At 44.4% G+C, this 20570-nt stretch overlaps 1 protein-coding gene across 1 annotated transcript in view; it reads right to left on the reverse strand.

Annotated features, from left to right (window-relative positions):
• LOC146859257 (uncharacterized) overlaps positions 1-20570 on the reverse strand; it is a 164904-nt gene that overhangs the window by 65605 nt on the left and 78729 nt on the right. The window contains exons 6-7 of the mRNA XM_085649951.1: positions 8173-8268; positions 6695-6802 (exon numbers count right to left, since the gene is read on the reverse strand). Coding sequence (XP_085506077.1) covers positions 6695-6802; positions 8173-8268 — 204 coding nt within the window. The remainder of the gene's footprint in view (positions 1-6694; positions 6803-8172; positions 8269-20570) is intronic.

Raw genomic sequence — 20570 nt, forward strand, 5'->3', positions numbered from 1 at the left:
ACTGAGAGGGTTGGGGGTAAAAAAAAGTTCCATGCCGTCTTCCACCCCCAATCAGCGGGCCTGGTAGAGAGACACAATGCAACATTGAAATTAAAACTAGCCAAAATAGTTGCCACGACCGGGTTGAAATGGCCTGACGCCCTTCCATTGGCATTGCTATCAATGTGCTCCACCCCAACCAAACACAGACTGACACCGTATGAGGTGGTCTTCGGCAGGCCTATGAGCATTTCGGCGGCACCAAGACCCACCTCCATTAACGATGTCCCGAACATATTAATGTCGGATTATTTGCATAAATTGACAAACGAGCTAACAATTATCCACCAACAGGTGCAGCAAGCCTTGCCTGACATATCCAGGGGCCAGGACATGAAATAAAGCCAGGCGACCAGGTATTGATTCGCAACTTCCAAAGAACGAAAAATCTGGAGCCGAGGTGGACGGGCCCCTGGCAAGTCCTGATCACCACCCGAACTGCCCTCCGAGTGGTAGGAAAACGAAACTGGCTGCACGCACATCTTTGCAAGCGAGTCCCTCCAACCCTGGCAATCTGTGAAGGGGTGGAGGTGCAAGAGGAAGTACTCGCGAAGAACCGACCAGCTCTGAGTTGCTACCCACAAGTTACACCCTCGAACTATCAGAATTTCCCGACCCCACGGTGCCATCCAAGAAAGGGTACAACCTAAGATCGACGAAAAGGAGGGAGCTCCAACAACCAGGCCACTAACTGAGTCAAGGTCTCAGATCGGTAGCACAGTCAAACAACGCTACCAGGAAAGCGCCAGACAAAAGTCTGTGGTCCGAACAGTTGTTGAGCTCCTCGAAGATGATGGAAGAAATTGAACACCTGCAAAGCGACCGCAAAGACACCAAGACTGTTAACCTGCACAGCACAAAGACAATTGCACTTGCAGCCGCATTTCTCACCTGTCTCCTGCTAATGGTCGCACTCTGGATCATTGAAGAGAATGCACCTGCATACAGAACATTGTCACCCACCATGCAACCAATCACCAAGAAAGAACACTACCTGGTATCACTACCGCCACATCTCCGAGAATGACGCAAAGAATTCTGGAATAATTCTTTCGTGCAGATGTTGCACCAGCACAATCTTGCCACCAATACTACCAACTGTTGGGTCTGTGGGCTGTTACCACATGCCACTGAACATTCCATCCCTTTCACCCCTTCGCCCTTTTCTATTCACGGATCTTGCCTTGCCTGGATGATACTCCTACAAGAAAGTTACAAAGACAATGCCACTTCCGACGGAACAATCGCCCAGTTCTACAACGAGCTCTGGCGAAACAAAACAGGAAGAACAGCTGCCCCCTTCTGCCCTCACACCTTCAATGCGACATTCCCGACGAATGTCCCCTCCAAAGAACGAGTGAAAATGCAAGTGTTCAATAATCCTAACAGAGCCACATTTTCCTACCTGAAGAAAAGAACTGCTGCAACACTGACTGTGGCCCTATCTGTGGTAAACGTCTCTGGCCTTGTATGCATTGAAGGCCGTGGGACTAAGAATGTGGGTCACAGCACCTGTAGCATTGTAAGGACTTTGAACACTACCAACCTTCCTGCGCTTGTCGCATCACCCAATATGTACTTTGTTTGCAGAACCAAAGCATACACCTGGCTCCCAAGAAACTGGAGGGGCACGTGCTACATCGCCTTTGTTTTGCCACCAACCTACACAGCCCATGCAGAGCATCATCGAGAAAAACGATCTAAAGACACTGATCAAGAAGACACTGCCTCATCACAGTTCCTCGACGCAGCAAAAGGGCTCATCCCGCTATGGGGTCCGATGGCAAACAGCCGAGCCATCAGACATCTATCCCAAACGGTAGAGACCGCCCTGAACGTCACTGCTGGCATCCTCACCAAAACTACTGCTGAGCTCCAAGCAGTCCGTCTGGTTACCCTGCAAAATCGCATGGTCCTGGACATGGTACTAGCGGACTGTGGCCGCATCATCGGTGCCAGCTGCTGTATATACATTCCTGATAATTCACCTTCTGTCTATGAAGCAATCGAACATCTCCATAGACTGTCTTCAGAAATTCATCAGGGATCAGAAACCTGGACAATTAGAAGTTGGCTTTGGGGCATCTTGAAGGAGTGGGGTTGGAAAAAATCAATGATTCTCTTGGTCCCAGTATTGACAATATGTGGTTGTTGTTTGGGTATACACTGTATACCACCTTTGTGTTCTCTTTGTAGAACTACCTTGGACACTCAAGGTGTGGACACTCAGCTAACAAAAATGAGAGTACCGTATGATCAAGAGATACAGGACATTATGGAGATCGAAATAGACTGACAAGCTGGCTAGTTATGTTCAAAGGGGCCACTGTTAAAAGCAAAACGACAATCGTGAACAATGCCTGGGCCATCGTGTCTGGTGGAAATTTCTATGTGCACATAATCTACAGTCATTTTAATCTATCACAGCCATTTTGTACTCTGTTGGCCACCTTTGTTTCACCCTGCCCTTACTAGCATCCCTCTGACCGACCTGGTATGTGTGCTGGGGGCTAGAAACTCTATTGCCGCAACAAACCTCAGTGCCACTTGCTGCCACAAACTCGTTTTTCCTCTCATCTCTGTTTACAGGCAAACCTTTGGACACTCTACCCCTCACTACACCTATTTACACAAACAGGTTTCAAACACCAAAAAGACTCTTGCAACATGATTTATTGCACGGCAAACAGCAAGACTTGTTTTTACCAACAATGGGACCTGTTTTTATCAACAGAACGGACTCTTAGATCTGGCCGGTCTCACATGTTTTAGACCCTGAAGCAAGGTCCAGCTGCAAGATAAGATTGTCTGTTTGACCTGGGTGGGAAGAGAAATACTGTTGGGCTTGTGTGACAACCTGCCCGGGGCGGGGACTCCAAGCTTGTGTAACCATGTTGATTAAACAAATGCATTGTGTCAAACCTGTATAAAAGGAAGAGCCAAAGCAGTTATCAGGAGAACACCTCCCTCAGACATCCTGGTATCTGCAGTTGACGTGATCTCCTCATGAGAAATGAACCCTTTTCTTGTCTTCCAGTTTCCAGCACTTGCCTTATTATTTTGATAGCGAACCCAAAGTGAATTAGAGGTGGAACCCTGCACCAGGCAGCATTGAGGGTCTTAGAAGACTCACTGTCTTTCACTGAATTTTTTTTGTTGAAACATTTTATTGTTTTCCAAATCAGCAAGTCATCAAACATCTCCCCCCCTCCTCCCCTCCAGGAAGTACCGCACAGTTAACAGCAAAACCGACTCTCTAGGAGACGGAACAACCTTCCCCCCCCCGGTCCCCAACTCCCCCCTCCCCCACCCCATGTCAGTGTGCCCCCGTCCCCGACCCCTCTTCCCCATCCGATGCGCCCCTCCTCCCTGAGCAATAAGATACAGGAGCCCAACCTCTCCCTAAGCAAACAGAACCGTCCCTCGTGCCAAGCCAAGGTGCGGGCAGCCAGAGCCCACTGCCACTCCCCTTCTACTCTCCGCTACCTCCTGCCTGTCAGACGTGCTCTCCCCGTCCCCAGCCTCAGACATCAACCCCTGTAGTTCTACCACTAACGCTTCCCATGCCCGGGCTGTCGCTAGCGCCTTTTCGTCATCCCTTCGGAGGGCCAATTGCACTCGCAGCGTACCCTCAGCCCCCGCCCATCGCGCCATCGCCGCCCGCCACCGCAAGAAGCTAGGCCCCCCCCCGGGACTTCCAGTGCAAAGTCAGTTCCCTCTTGGCCATTATCAACCCCAGATCATAAAACTTACTAGTAACCTTCGTGCGGCGAGTGTGGGGAAACCAGAGCAACAAGCAGGTCCCCATGTCCGGGGCGATGGAGCGATCTGTCACCTGGTTCAAGCAATCCACAACCGCTTCCCAGTAGTCGCCCAACTGCGAACAGGACCAAAACATGTGCCGAAAATCCGCGCCCTCTCCCCCACACCGTGGACACTGAGAGTGTGCTCCCCCGAAATATCGCAATATCTTGGCCGGCGTCAGGTAAGCCCTGTGTAACGTAAAAAACTGGACTAACTGAAACCGGGCATTCCTCGTTCCCTTCCAGGCCCTCCGCACCAGTGTGGCCCACGTGGACTCGGGGGATCTCCTTCTCAAGGTCCGTTTCCCACTTTTCCCTCAGGGCACCCAGAGGGAGCAGTCCCTCCATCGACAGCCTGCGATAAAGGCAAGTGATGGCCTTAGTCGTCCCCGCCGCCATCACTACATATTGGCAACCCGCGGCGGTCGGCGGCTCCGAGAGCCCCATATTCCAATGCCTCTGGAGGCTCGCCACCAGGGCCGCATGAAGCAGGAAGTCTCCCCGCGGGAGCCCATAAGAGTCCTGCAAGTCCTGAAAAGGCAACAGCACTCCCTCTCTAAACAAGTCCCCCACCATCTGCACACCCAGCTCCTCCCAAATCGCTAGCCCAGACCAATCTCCCCCATGCGGAAACGCCGTACACATCCCCAGGGGGATCTCCGGGGCATATGGGTGGACTATGGCGGCCCTCCTCTGACATCTGTTCCAACACAACCTAAGGGTACGTTCCTCCAGGGTGAGCTGGGTTAGGTCTAACCTCTGGTGAAGGACTATAAAAGCCAGCACATGTCGCGGAATTAGTCTGCCCTGGGGGCCCTCTGGGCCTCTGTACTCCCTGGCCACCGCCTGCGTAAGCCATTGGAGCTGAGCCGCCAGGTAGTACCACTCAAAATCCGGGGCTGCCAAGCCCCCCTCCGCTCTCAGCCGCCGCAACGTAGTCAGCGCCACTCGCCGCCTCCCTGATCCCCAAAGGAAGCCAGTAGTCAGTACCCGCAACCGCGCAAAAAACGACGCCGGGATCCATATGGGAAGGGTGCGAAAATAATAAAGAAGGCGTGGCAGCGCCACCATTTTCAGCAGCGCCACCCTCCCAGCACACGAGAGTGGGAGCGTACTCCAAAACCCCATGCTACCCCGTAAGCCGCGAAGGGCTCTATCAACATTTCCCTCCAGCAAATCAGTCTGGGTGTGATAAATGTTAACCCCCAGATAACGGAGGCAGCTGCCTTCCCATCGAATCTGTCCCAGCGCCCGCGGGGCCCGTCCGCCTTGCGACAACGGGAACAAACATGTCTTGCCCCAGTTAACCTTAAGTCCAGAGAATCGACCAAACTCCTCCAAAAGGGCAATCGCTCCGTCCAGCGCACTCTCCGCATCTGCCAGGAACATCAGCAGATCATCTGCATATAGGGAGATATAGTGTGTATCCTCCCGCAGGGAAACTCCCACATAGGCGCACCCTCGTCGGGCATGAGCCGCCAGCGGTTCGACTGCCAGAGCAAACAACAGGGGGGAGAGGGAGCATCCCTGCCTCGTCCCCCTCCGCACTCGGTAGGGGGCCGATATGGTAGCCCCCGTCTTCACTCGGGCCGTGGCCTCGCTATAAAGCAAGGTGGTCCAGCGTACGAAGTCCTCCCCCAAACCAAACTCCCGCAGCACCTCACTGTCTTTCACTGAAGTAGGAGACTGCCCCTGTCTGTGCTATTTCTGGGGTTGGCCTGCAGTGGTTAATTTATTTGTCAAGGAAAGGAGAAGAGGACTTTTGTGAACTTTTCATCATCTTGAAGAAGAATCGCCAAGGGCTTGAAGTGTGCTTGCCTCCTGCCTGAGGTCTCAGGGATACAAGACTTCACCACCAGCTCCCCAGAATTCCCTTACTGTGAATTCTACCTGCAGAGAGGTGACTACTGTTGTTTGGGCCCTCTGAGAAGACTGAGTGTCACTGGGAGCTGGAAGCTGGAAGCGCGACGCAACCAGAAGAAGAGTGTCACCGCCGCAACAGTTGCTCTCGCATTTCCGTCGCATCACCGACAAAGCGTGTCGCATCACTGGAGAAGCGTATCGCCGCCTCAGAGGTCGCCGTCACATCATCGGAGAAGCGTGTCGCAGGGCCGGTTGCGGCTCAGAAGTTACCGAGTTCGCCGCACGGCCGTTGGGCGTGCACGCATCGCATCCAACGTTGCCACATCGAGGCGCCATCTTGTCACATCGTGACCGGAACGCAGTAAGAAACCAACGCATCACCACCTCTCCGGTAAGGAACCGACGCATCACCTCCCCTGTGCTGCAGTAAGGAACCCACGCATGACCTCCCCCGAAGCAAAGAACTGACGCATCACCTTCCCTGCAACCCTTTTGTTGGTAGTGTGTGACGCATCTAAGGTACTTTGAGAGTAAAGTGTTGCATTTACCATCTACATTGAACTAAGCTATTTCTACCATTTTTAAAGACTCATTTTGATTACAGTATTGTGGATTTTTGTCGTTTGGTCTTGTGTTAAGTCTAGTAAAGATTACTTATTTTTCTAAACCGCTGTAGTGTCCACTTGTAGTGTTTTCACTGTATTACTGTATGTGTTCATAAGTGCTTTACACACTGCCTCTGAGATACAGTGCCAAGCTACCAAAGGGGTGAGCAGGGGTTATCCAGGAGTGTACCCACCTTTCCCTGACTAGAAGCAAGGGCTCCTACTTGGTCAAAGGTACCTACCTCTGCCAACTAGAGACTCCCAATTCTAACATGGACTATGACTGCAGCAGATCTGAGATTAGCAACAGATGTCTGTCACTGCGCTGGGACATTATGGAGGTGTCATATCTCAGTGCTATAGTGCGATTACTGACTTACAAACCTGATTCAATGCTGATGTCTTGTGACCCGGAATGTTGATGGGAAATTGCAGACTTTTCCTCCTCTTGCATTATCCTGAATGACGTTACTGGTATGAAAGTTCTTGGTCCTGTGTTTAGAGAAACGTTGAGGTATGATCACAGAACACTAGAACCTCTGAAATTTGTGTCATTGCAATCACATCATTCATCCTCTCGCACAGCCTTTAAAGGCTGTAGTTTGAAATCTTACCTCTCAAGTCATGCACTCCATTCACTTACTGTTGATGAAACATGGGTACACACAACCATAAAAGTCACACACAAACGCCCCCCCCCCCTATCCTTACCCTTGTTGATTGCATCTCTTCCACTGTGCAAACCATATATTGTAGACAGCAAAGGCATCACCCAATAATTCTCGGCCACACTCTACAGTTGCTGTGATCAAGTGGACATCAACATATGAGTACTGGCCTACCACTCCCTTCCATCCTGCAGCCTATTTACCAACCTATAGAGATAATCATCCAAGGATGGTCATCAAAATTATCCCAGCATCAGCAGAGAACCTAGTCTGCTAAACACAGTTCATGGAGAACCAGGCACACTAAAACATTTCAACGTGGCCCAGGAACCAGAGGACCTCTTCAATGATGAGCACTGGATGCGGACTAGATCCATCAACAAACCGAAGCTGGCAAAGACACTCCTTGCTCTGCCCCTGCATTTAAATGAGTGGCTCTGCTAAGCTCTTCCCTGCCAGAGAGGTATCTTCGAGATGGATGTCAAATGAGCCTCTCCTACGAAAAGAGAATGCTGGCTGCAAAGCCTTTCAAGTTAGGAGTGTGAGGAAGTGTTTCAGCCAGGTCGCTATATATGCGAACACTAACTGTCAAGCCACTCCTACCAGAACTTTTAGCTATTCACCCCGCTTTGCTACTGCAAGCTTCCCCAGCTGCCAACATCTTTTGTTTACTAATCAACGCTACTCACTCTCACTCTTCAGAAAAGATCAGATAAGTAGGAAGTAGTTCCTCTTGCTGGACTGTAAGCGTCCACCTCCCTCTGCAAGGGCAACCAGCTATCCTCCTCTCCTAACTAGGAACCGATCTGACCATTTCACTGGGTAGTTCACAAAAAGAACTGAAAACACCAATCAAATAGCAAAGATGCCAGAACCAACCCTTAAGACTAGGTTTTATCCTCTTCTAGACTGAAATTACATGGGCAAAAAAGGACAAGTCACTTGCTGACCACAGAAGCCTTACCTTTCTACTTGGACTTATTTCCTGCATGCCTCAGAAAGGTAATACAACCAACATTTGCCAGTTTGTTTTAACTGTTTCTTTTTACATTTTGCAAACTGTGAAGTTTCTACGGTTTATTCAGACTGGAGGAAATGTTGTTATACTGGAGTAGGTGAAGTTATAACATTAAAGCTAACCCTGTGCCTGAGAAGACAAAAAATGGCAAGACCATTGCCTCCATTGTTCCTGACCTGTGCTTGGACCATTGTTGTTTTGCATTCGATCAGTGTCCCGGTTATCGTCACTTTTGATCTTGTGTAACGCATCAGTCCTGTCAACTGGATAAACTGTGGAGGTAAACAAGGAAATTTTACTCAAAAGAAATATTTTAGACCATCAATTTATCCCCACGTTCCTTTGACGAAAAGGTCTAATTTTCCTATTAGGAACAGCAAACCTTCTTTTACCAGGAAGAATGGTTGGGTGACAGGTAAACCAGATTGGCTTTACAGAGAGATATTTCAGAGCTTCCCACGAAAAATGCTACTGTCTTAATCCGCTCCATGTGGTCTCAGTTCTATTTGGCACATTTACCTGCATTTAACTCCAGGTTATCCAGCAGTGATTGTGGTTTGGAGGGACTGATCCATGCTAGACAGTCAGGGTAATCACTGACTCTGTGATGTAACCCCTTCAGGATTAATTAGTCTAATGAGAATCTGGTATAGATCTGCCCCAAAGTTTAAAAACCCCTGATCTCAATAATCATTGTTCAACTACCAATGAGTACTCTGGTCCTCAGAGTTATAAACAAACTTTTATCATCTCAGCTCTACACTGTGTTAAGCCACAGTGAACTGTGCAAAAGATCTTCTTAAAAAGACGCTGGACCTTAATCTCACATTTAAAGACATGCTTCATCATCGAGTAGGTTCCTAATCGTTTTCCTTAAAGGTGTGAGCATTCATACTCTTAAAGGTAGGTCATCTGATACTACATTGGTAGGTGGGGGGTTGTCAAAAAACTTAAAATTGAATAGTAGTAGGCGTGGATTTGTTTATTTCTGAATTACCTACCACCCTATCACAGAATACCAAGAATTTGCAAAGCTAACAGATTTAGCTTACATTTTGAGCCCCGACCCAAGGCTTATTTGTAGTTTGGCGGGCAGGACACGTCCGGTCAGTCATATTACATGTGATTTATAGTCTGTGTCACATGTAATGTGGCAGAGGGATATCCTCCATGTTTTGTTGGAGTATGCCATCAGCCTATCTCTGAACAAGACCCTAAAACATTTTTTTTTAAAACGCTGTAGTAAAAAAACCAAAACAAACAAATACTTTCTGTGTAGTACGCATTTATGAGCAAATTAATTGAATGAGTATACATATAAATATTTTTATTCGATATCATTTTAAAATCATAAAAGCACATCAATTTACAATAAATTGATTGGTATGCCCTAATGAAGTAGTGGGGGAGGGTGGAGAAAACAAAAACCACATCAGGTGTATCTAAAAGAATAGATTATTCAATACACTATGTCCTGCTCCTTCCCCTCTTCCATCATTCCTGGTAACAGTCCCTTTACCATTCCTTGTGTGGGAAACTATAGGCCTAGCAATAGCATTCAGTTTGCTATCATACTTACATTTTGAGTTTGCTAAAGTGCCTAGTGCTTATACTTTAAAAACACCAATAGTAAAATAATGATAAAATTTGGATATATACTATAAATCAAACTTGATGTTTTTGGTCGCAACTGAAGTGTACATTTAAATCATAATTATCCTTCTATTGCAAATATAATAAAATATCAATTAATCGCAAAAACAATAGCAGCATGTTAAATTCAAATTCAAATGTCACATACTGGGTCATACAGATTTTGAGCAGAAATTAATTGTCGCCGTTCTGTATAAATAAGTGGGAACCCATAATATTTTTCCACTCAATACCTTTCTGTCCCATGAACATTGCTCATCCATCTGCAAATTTAGTTCTTCCCACGGTTAATATACTTACTGCCCTAATCTTGCTTGTTGGGTATTCTTTACTACTTTGCTTCGCGTTGTCCATGCATGGGTAGATATCTAGACAACCCAAACACTAGATATTCTGTGGTATCACTTTTCAGGATTCTGATAATTTCAGTTAGGTGATTAGCAGCCAGAATTCGACAAACTGGAATTGCCAAGTTCTTCTCGGTTGGCTATACATGGGGCAGAAAAAGAAGAAATTAACTTCTGATTCAGGAACCTCTTTACATCCTGGGCAACTGGATGGGATATCAACACCGGGAAACATCCATTACAACGCAGTCATTACAACAACCTACCTTTACTATGCAACGGTTACAACACAAATGCCTTTACATTGCATGCCATTACAACGCATGCCATTACAAAGCATTTTAAGGTAAGTAATGGAGATTCTTTTAGTATTAGGGTGGGTATGGGTTTTGGGGTACATGGGAATAGTAATTTTTACCCCTACACTATCCAACACTTTCCCTACTGTTGCACTCACTGGAGTAGGAATAGTAATTTTTACCCCTACACTATCCAACACTTAGAAATGTATACCCCTACACTATCCAACACTTACCCTACTGTTGCACCCACTGGAGTGGGAATAGTAATTTTTACCCCTACACTATCCAACACTTACACTACTGTTTTCCCTAAAAGTATTATGCGTTGTAATGGTATGCATTGTAACGGTATGCATTGTAATGGAACGCATTGTAATGGAATGCATTGTAATGGTAGTTTAAAAAAAATGTGTTGTAATGGCATGCGTTGTAAAATCATGCAATTTAATGGTAGTTGTGATGTAAAGACTGTGTTGTAAAAGCATGTGTTGTAATTGCACGCATTGTAACGTCATATATTCATCAACACCATTTCAGCTACTAACAAAACTGTTGAGTTTTAGATGAAAAGATCTTGGAAGTGGTGTCTATTCGGTTCAGAAAATCCTCTTGCTGCATAGTATCTTTAAAATTAAGAAATCTAGTTGTTAATCCTCCTACACTGTTCCTATTTAAACAACTATCCTCAACTTGACGCCAGTATTTCTTTTTGAGGAGGTTTACTGAATCTTTGGGGATATTCGCAGGGAATAGCCATAGGTCACGCATTCCAAGTTTACCCAGCCATTGCTTAATGTGGTTAAACCACTGGACGAGTAATGGTTCACTGTACTTTTGAGATGTAGAGTAGTCTCTCAAGCGATGCAAAGCATGAACTTCTTAAGAGGTGGAATACGCGGAACACTCAACGGCATGTAGTGAAAGTGAAACACTCTTCTGGGCAGTGTGATTTTTTAAAAGTATTGGTAATAGGCCTTACAGACAACTGTGTTGTCAAGACAAGACAGACCTAACACGCTAAAGGGTTTGTTCCTACACTAGTCTAAGGAACCCTAAGTCTCATTCTTCAGTGTCAACATGTTTCTGTCCATTTTGTCTTTCCCTGACTAGATCTGGAAAATTCTCCTGAATTGGAGTCATATGTATCCCTATTCCAATTTATTTTCCTTCACTCTTCCCCCTGTATAATGTATTGCATTTAAATAGAAAGCCTTTATACAATCATAAATTCAAATTGGAGGTCTTTGTTTTCTCCATTGTAAATGCCTACCGTGAGAACATACAGCTATGCATAAAAGAATAGTAATTCCACTCATATTCATTACTCACTGCTTGGCATAACAACGTTATTCAAAGACAACACTTTTCGAAGTCTCTCCCAATGTCTCGCCCTGCTAAGTTTAACCAGCTGTCACTCACACCCACATCCACGCAATGCTAGTAGTGTCAAGTTTGTAGGCAACTCCCTACAGCTTGTAGTCTGGCATGCACCATGGACATTACGGGCATCTGACACACAGTACTGGGGCACAAATGGATCCGCTAAGATAATAAAATGAGATTGTTAAACAGGCATTTGTTGTGGCTCCCAAATTTTATTATGTTCCAGCTGCCCCATTTAATCTTGCCTTGTATTCTCTGTCCTTACGTCTTGATCAGGCTGATGCTGGATTCATCCTGTTCAAACCATATACATTTTTTTCTATCTACCACTCATAACCTGGTTTTCGAGATCAGTGTCTTCTTCAGTCACCCGATACCTCAATGTATACAATTTCTTAGCATTGTGATGTAGCCTAAAATTACCATGCTACTCATTCAGAAGTTGGCCACTTATTGTATCCCAATTCTTATGATCATGCTGCCTACTTCCCTCACATGCTTATGACAGGAAGTAAAACGTCCGAGCTTCCTGGCATATCTCTGGTTGTTATTGTGTGCTTTTGACTTGGCTCGACTGGTCAAAAAGATCCAATGCTACTCAAGTGATCTGCTTCTTTATCTTGTAGTGAAGAAAGCCTTGTCACACTTGCTTCAATATTTTTAGTTATATGTTATGAAAAAATGGCTTGTCTTCTTTAGTTCCGATTCTGCATATTTCTAACAGTTTAATTGGAAGCCAAGCTTAGCATAAATGCATTCAATACGCCCGGTTTGACTGCATGAAGTCTTCTTTCCGACTAAATAAATGGCATCTCTGTCTCAGGCCCAAATTATTTTTAGAAATGTTCAATAATAGAGAACTTTTTGGAATGTGCCCAAATTCAACATAAGTTATACTGAAAACTGGGTAATTATAATTTACCAACATGCTTATTTTATCATTTCCACCATTCCGCTTCTTCATGCAATCCTTTCATATGCATGGTTACTTTATATATTTGACATTCTTATTTATTTAGCCGTGTCTTTATCACAGACCTATTATTAGGCAAATGGTTCAGCTTTTCAATGACTGTTCACCTAATACCATGTGCTGAATATCCATTTTTCTAGGAAACGGGCAACCAATTAATTGTTAAAATGTGTGGTACTTTTTTGTTCCTATATTCTTGTTTTATTTTTTCTTGCTGTCAGCTCTATATATTTTAATTCTCATGGCCCTTTAAACATGTGTATAACTGTATAACTATTGCATGCAGTATGGCTTCTCTGCTTTGATAGGGCAGTTATTACTTTGATGGATTTTGCCATGGGAAATGGCTGAATGCTGTTTTATCAGTTGTTATGGTAACTCCTAGTCTGCAGCTTATTATTTCATTTTGTTGCCGGTTTACCATAAGATATCAGGACCATGCAATTTCTTCTAATTCTCAGAAATTGTCCCTCACATAGAGCTCTAGTGTGAAAACCTAGCGATTCCTTATTTTGCAAGTAGGTTTCAACTCACCTACATTGCACTCAGCCAAATACAGGTCGGTAACGCAGAAATTCTGCGAATTTCTGCGTTACCGCTCGGTATTTGGCCACCTACATCTGGCCCTGCATCCTGTTTGTCATGCCCGAAAGCCTTTTGCAATTCAATAATCACCCTTGTGCATTTATTTGTTTTACGTTGTTGTCACATTAACATGTTGTTGGAACTATAGCTTTTTATGCAAAGATGTGCAAAGCACAGGCTTGCTTACAGATGCAACAAAAATACTGCTCTACTATTAAAGCCATCTAGCTCCAGCTTCCATATTGCTGTAGCCTAAGAAATTGCTTCACTACGGTATTTCCTTTCCAAGACAGCTCGGAACACACCACACCAAGTCACCCAACTATTACAAAGCATTTCCTCTAGCAAAAAAACATGCCTTTAAAAAAAAAAAGCACGCCTATTGGCCTCACCAGTGTGTGCTTTCTTTCTGTCTTAGCAAGTCTTCGGCACCAAAGATTCCTTGGGATACATTGAGCTTAAAAGCTTATTATACATATGTAATTGAATAGCAGTCGACATAAATAATTTACTAACCTACTTAAATAGCAATATACGTTATACGTTAATAGGAAAATAAGAAGCAGACGTACGTTTCTGGACAGAAAAAGATGGGCACATGTTCACAGGGGAAGCACATGGAAGAATGGTGGACAAAAATAGTTGGAGAAGGAACCTGGTTATACTTTGATCAAATAAAGACCAGGGTCTTGAGCTTTTATCTGAAACACTGCTGGATGGAAGGATGCATTGAACATTTCAACTAGGATTGAAAATGACTGTTTAAGACTTGCCTACAGCGAAGGGAGTCATCGGGCATTATAATGCAGATCACTGGCATACATGTACATGAGGCATCCAAAATTGTATTTGCTGAGGAGGTTGGCCAGGAGGATCATTAAAGGTATTAAATGTGTTGCTGAAGAATGCAAATCCAAGTAGAGTTCTGCACTAAATGTTGGATGAATTACATAGGTAGGAAGCTAGTGTGATCCAGTGGGTGCTACTGGACAAAGGGGAGGTGGGATATTGGTAGACTGTTCAGCTGACTTAACAGGTAGATGAGAAGCCGTTTAATAGTACTGCATAGTCTATGGTATCAAACGTCACCGAGAAATTAAGCAGATTAAGAGCCAAAGGCGGGCCTTGAACTAGAGAGGAGAGTAATTCAAGTCCTTAGTTCATTGATGTGGTTCTGGACATTGGTGTTGGGAAGAACTGCAAGAATTCAGAAAGTCTGTACTGAGCAAAGGTCTCTGAGGATTCATCTGCAGGTGTATGAGAAGCCGGAGTTAGCTTTCTTTGCCAATTAATTAATCTGAGAATGGTAAACTTGATGAGAGATACCTCCTTATTTCAGAGAGGAACAGAGGAGCCTCATGAATGTGGTAGTAAGTGCTAGTTGTAGTTTGTTATACTGTGTATTTTTTTTCAAGTGACTATGGTGATGAGGGAGTTGATATTCCGTGATATTACTGTAGAGTCATGCATAAGAAGAAAAAAATAAAAAGGGAGTGTAGAGGACTCTGAATAGTTAGCTATGTGTGGGGTGCCCTGGTGGTGCCCTGAAGAGAAATTGGCTGTAACAATTTATTGTGATTGGTCCAGCTCTTGATACAGCCTCTTTAATTATTTTGACAACTTTTATACTGGGATGGGGTCTTGGAGATCAGCTTATTTTGGATCAGCGGAGGGTGCACTTGTAACCTTCGTAGTGCATGTGGCAGGTTTTTCTTTCTGTGCAAAGCGTTAGCCAGTGTTTTCAGGAATGTTTTGGAAAACCATGGCACACTGCTTGCTGTGAAGCTGGTACCAACACTGTACTAATGCAATAGAACTCCAGGAATATCATGCCTAGTGCCTGGCTGAAGTGCAGGACATATTACATTGCTTTATGTGTTTTTGGCATAAAGATTTGAGGTACAGGCTTCTTCTACGTCACACAAGGCTACTGCAGCAGTTAAATGCTCCCATGACTACAACAGTTTTCTCAGTATCCAACTAAAATGGCTTTTTTCCAGTTTGAAATCAATGTCAGTCCCTTTATGCTTAATACCAAATCTTCAGTACTCTTAGCATGGTATCATGCTCATATCTGGCACCTTCTATGAAAGTTAAACACATTATGCTATTGTTAGAAGTACAAATCACCAAGCAAAGGAGGTAAGTTCCAATACTTGTTTATTGGCCATCCACTCTCCTCAAACTCTGAGCAATTGCCAACATTCCAAAGTCAACTCTAAGGGGAGAGTCCAAAGGGGAAAAGGGAGAGGGGTGGGCAGGGATGTACCAAGGGAAAGGAAAGGGGTATGAAAGGAAGATTACAACAGCTATTTTAGTCATTCTTCAGATGTGAAAGCCTCTATGATGTTCAAATATTTCGTCACATTTCTCTGACCTTTCGGCTTATAAAAGTATTTTATACAATGGTGACCACAGGTGAGTAGAGGCCCGGGCATTTATAAAATGCTGAATATTTTTGGTGTTTTTTTGTCTTTTTTCCAGGATCCATTACTGCATTACTGTAATTGTTAATCATAATAAAACTGCAAATTTAGGAATGAATATTAACCAACATGTGAAAATTATGGTTCAGCATGTTTTTCTATAGGATAATGCAGCACGTTAGTACCAGCTTTTTCTAGCACTGACAGGCATGGCTTTTCCTTTCATTGATGGTAATACCGCATTTGTGATGCAGTAATACCGCATCACTCACAACCGCAAAACAGTGTTACCTAAGCTGAAACCAGACTACCACAACTTTACATTATTTTTTCCCATTGCCCAGTTATGTAAGTTTACTTCTAAATAACACTGGGTGCTCTCCTTCAATTTGCTACTCCTTATTAGAGAATTACTCTTTTCTATCTTTGCACATATCATTTAGGTTGGTAAGTGTTATGAAGATAACAATTATTTATACTTGTATGACTAAGATTATTCAGAATAGTTACAACTGTTTAAGGAAAGGCATTGCACCCCACCAGGTCCATTTTGAAGCCAGGTTAGCCCCAGCAACAATGACTCTTCCTCCTGACTGCTGGAAAAGTCCATATATACAGATTTGACATGCTATCAAACACACCGGATACACACAACATACAAGACAGGGCATATCATTAATACTATGAAGCATAGCCTTATGTTAGTGACAGAAGGATTTAGAAACATCTGTAGGCTACCAGAGTGTGGAATAATAATACTTTCTTCTCCTTTTGATGTACCATCACCCGCCAAGCTGACTTCTACATCTTGTTCCATCCGTAAGATATCATTAAGAGCAGGAAATCCTATTGGAAACATAAAATCTTAACTAGGTCTCAAGGCGCTGCATCAATTGCAGAAGTACAGAGGGTCTAAACAATTTCATAGATGATGGACTCTCCTTAGCTGGCACATTTTATTAATTCTGAAGTACTTCCAGAACTGTTGTGACCAGAGAGCAGCCTACTATGGATCCCAAGGACTAATCACAGCAGTACGAACAAGAGAAGGCTGTCCAAAAGCAACCAAGTCCGATTATGGTCATTCCATTCAAGAGAAAGGGAGGTGTGAAGGAGGTTTTCAATATGAGCAGCAGTGAGCACCTATTCATTAATGTCCGGAAGAAGTAATGCATACAGCAAACACAGACAATGTAGATCAACCTCAACATGCAGACACGGTTGCCCATCACTGGAAGTTATGTTCTTCATAATGGACACATCAAATTAGCCGGTAGGCCTGCTGAAAATACTCAACTGGATGTACACATTTTTTCGAAAATTAATAACATGCCGATCTTTACTATTTATGTTTTAACTTTTCATTAGCATGAGGATAACCTCACAGGTGACAAACAGCACTGTACAAATCCACCTTACATTACATTATGCTTTCCTTTGATGTTGTCTTTAATGTTAGCTGTCATTAACCTCTGAAACTGGTTGTGATATCAAAAGGGGACAGGAATTGTAATCTGTGCACCAATAACAGAAGCACAGGTACAAATTAAAAGATTGAATGAATTTTCCTTTTTATGGGATTGAACTGCTGTGATAAACCTGTAAACACAAGATGATGGATCGAGTGCTGAAACTTTTCAACCACCCACCCCAGTCAAGAGATGGGCCCTGAATCCATAATTCTTAAACTCAATATGCCCCCCTCCAGGTTAGACCCAGCCATATGCAAATCAGTCCTGAACCTGCACCTCATGAGAACAGTCCAACCCGAACGGCCAGGCTAGGTCTTCCCTGGACCAGAAACAAGCATCTTGGGACTAGTTCCGGGGTATCACCCCTCATCAGCCAGAATAGCTTGAATCCAGTGGCACAGCGAGCAAGGGACCCACGTTGGGCATACCCTTGGCCACTTAGGGCAAACATAGCAAACACAACAAGATGATGGACGGAGTGCTGAAACCTTTCAATCTCTCACCCACGGTCAAGAGATCTGAGTTGAATCCATCATTCATTAGCTCACCATGCCACCACAATTTGGACCTAGCCTTTTACAAACCAGTCTTGACCATGCTCCTCATTGGAACAGTCCAGCCAGAACTGACAGGTCAGGTCCTCCCTGGACCAGAGAAACATACATCCTGGGACCGGTTTCGAGGTATTACCCCTCATCATCCAGTTAGCTTATAAGGCTGGGTCCAAATTGTGGTGAGCAGAAAAAACAATGTTTTAAACCCAGATCTGTGACTGGTGGTGAATGTTTGATTTGTTCAGCATTCTGCCCATCATCTGTTCTTTTTGCTTTTGTCGCCCTAAGTGGGAAGGGTATGCCCAGACAATGGACCTGTATTCACTGTGCCGCTGAATTAAATCTATCCTGGCTGATGAGAGGTGATACCCTGAAACCGGTCCCAGGATACTTGTTTCCGGTCCAGAGAGAACCTGGCCTGGCAGCTTGGGCTGGACTGTTCCCATAAGAAGAAAGGTCAAGACTGATTTGCATATGGATGGGTCCAAACTGGGGTGGTGTGGCAAGCAAAAAAAAAAAAACAATGGATTAAACCTAGATATGTGACTGGGGGGGGTGGGGGGGGGAGTGTTTGATTTGTTCAGTACTCTATCCATCATCTGCTCTTTTTTGTGATAAACCTGTAGGCACACCTTCTTGTTGAATGGCACTTACTATTTCAAAGGTAGAAGGAAGTAATCCAATTTGAAACAGCCTAAGTAAGAAATATTTTCAAAACAAGTTAAGTATAAAGTTTAATATTAAGGTAACACCTTCTTAGGTTTCGCCTAGACAGCACATGCGCTGATCTGAGAGACTGTTGTTAATATACAGCGGGCTTACAGCCAGCCCATAGCGTGCCATTCGTTAGTTTTAGCATTGCTTTCATTTGCTTCACTTCCATTTGCATTTGACACGGCATGCAGGCGTCGCATCTGTTTCTTGATTTTGGCCCTCCCCTTGAGCATGGACCAAGTCTTTGTGTCCATCCACTGCTCCCATTTTATAAGGTATTTTTTTGTGTTCATGAGTGATTGTGTTTTCAGTCTGTCTTCCATATCCCCATGCATATTGATTCTATTCCCTCCCACCTGCCCCTTTCCATGTTGCTTATTTTCCCCCCTACTCCCTACCCTATACTCTATGCCACTGCACTCTACTCTACACCCCTGTACTCTACTCTGCAACACTCTATGCCACTGTACTCTTTGCCACTCTTCTCTAATCTGCACAAATCTACTTTAAGCCTCTGCACTCTAAGCCACTGCACCACTCTACGCCTCTGCACTTTATGACTGCATTCTACGACACTCTTCTCTGCACCACTCTAAGCTACTGCCTTCTATTTATTTATTATTTTTATTTTGTGTATTTTATATAGCGTGCAGCTACCCCAACGGGGTGTCCCGGCGCTTCTGAGTGAAAGCAGAGTGATAGTCCTGGGGGGGTTAACAAAAGAGAAAAGTTTTTAGTGCCTTACGGAAGGGTAATTCTTCCTGGATCATCCTAATTGCGATCGGGAGTTCGTTCCAGAGAGTTGTGGCACAGACCTGGAAGGTTTTACCTCCAGAACGTGCTTTCCTGAATGTTGGTATGGAGAGCAGATGTTGGGAGTTGGAACGGAGGTTCTGAGAGTTACAGTAAGGACGGATACTAACAGAGAGGTAGGCCGATCCCCTACCCCTAGTTGCTCGATGGGCTAAGGTCATGGCTTTGAATGCAGCTCTTTTTAGGCAACTGCACTCTGCACCACTCAACTCTATGTCACTGCACTCTACTCTGCAACACTCCACACCACTGCTCTATGCTACTCTACCCCATTCCTCCACACAATGCCACCCTACGTCACTCTACTCCACGCCACTCCACTCCACTCTAATCTACTCCACCGCACTGTAAGCCACTCCACTGTAAGCCACTCCACTCTACGCCACTCCACTTGGCACCATTCCATGCTACTCCACTCTACACAATGCCACTCCACACTGCTGTAAAACATGGCTAAAAGACATTGGCATAGCCAATATGTGTCGCGTAGGTGAAATAGACTGGATTTGCCAATGTTTGTTTGAAAAGATTCTACCAGCATAAAACCTGGAATGCTCACTGAGCTCGATATGAACAACAATTCCACACAGGCATGCTAGATGAATTCCCACCATGAGCATGGAATCCACTACAGTCATCCGAGGTTAGCAAATAAGGGCAAGTCAAAGAAGCACTACCAAGATAAACAAAATCAGTTTCACAATGGTTCTGCAGAGTAATTAGTGTCAGTAATATTCAACAAACAAACGCTGAATTCAGAACAAATGGTCACAGTAACAAGAGCCTCAAAACCTGGCTTCAATGCCAAGAGTGTATTGTTTGCTAAATCTGCCCGAGACCATCAGTTGGCATTTTTGTCTACTTGGCCCGACAGTATGTAGTCTGTGTGGAAAACGTATCAGCAGAATTGTTTAGGAAGTGGACAGCAAACGCACCATGTGTCATCTCCCATTGCACCGCAAAACTAGGAGCTGGCCACGGATGAATATGATATCTAGAGGAGCATGTGTGGCCAGAATAATTTACATCTATTCACATGACAAGCAGCAGGCTAGAAAGACTCCCAGTCCTATTGTAAGGCTACATTACTCTACGTCACAAGTGGAAGTATTTCATACCCTTTACCATACTGGTCTTAAGCTTTGTACCTTTCCAACAATTACATTATTTTCAATTTTTAAAAAATGCTCACTTTTGCCCTTATTGTTTCTGAACTTGTACAGAGAACATCACTGCTTTTTGTTTCTGTCTACACTGTACACTATTATATACTACTGAATAAAATAATAGTTTCCTCTTTGCTTAGCACGAATACATGAGGTGCAGAAAATCTTTGCACCTGTAAAAGATAC

Source organism: Triturus cristatus, chromosome 3_2, assembly GCF_964204655.1.
Source record: "Triturus cristatus chromosome 3_2, aTriCri1.1, whole genome shotgun sequence".
Classification (NCBI taxonomy): domain Eukaryota; kingdom Metazoa; phylum Chordata; class Amphibia; order Caudata; family Salamandridae; genus Triturus; species Triturus cristatus.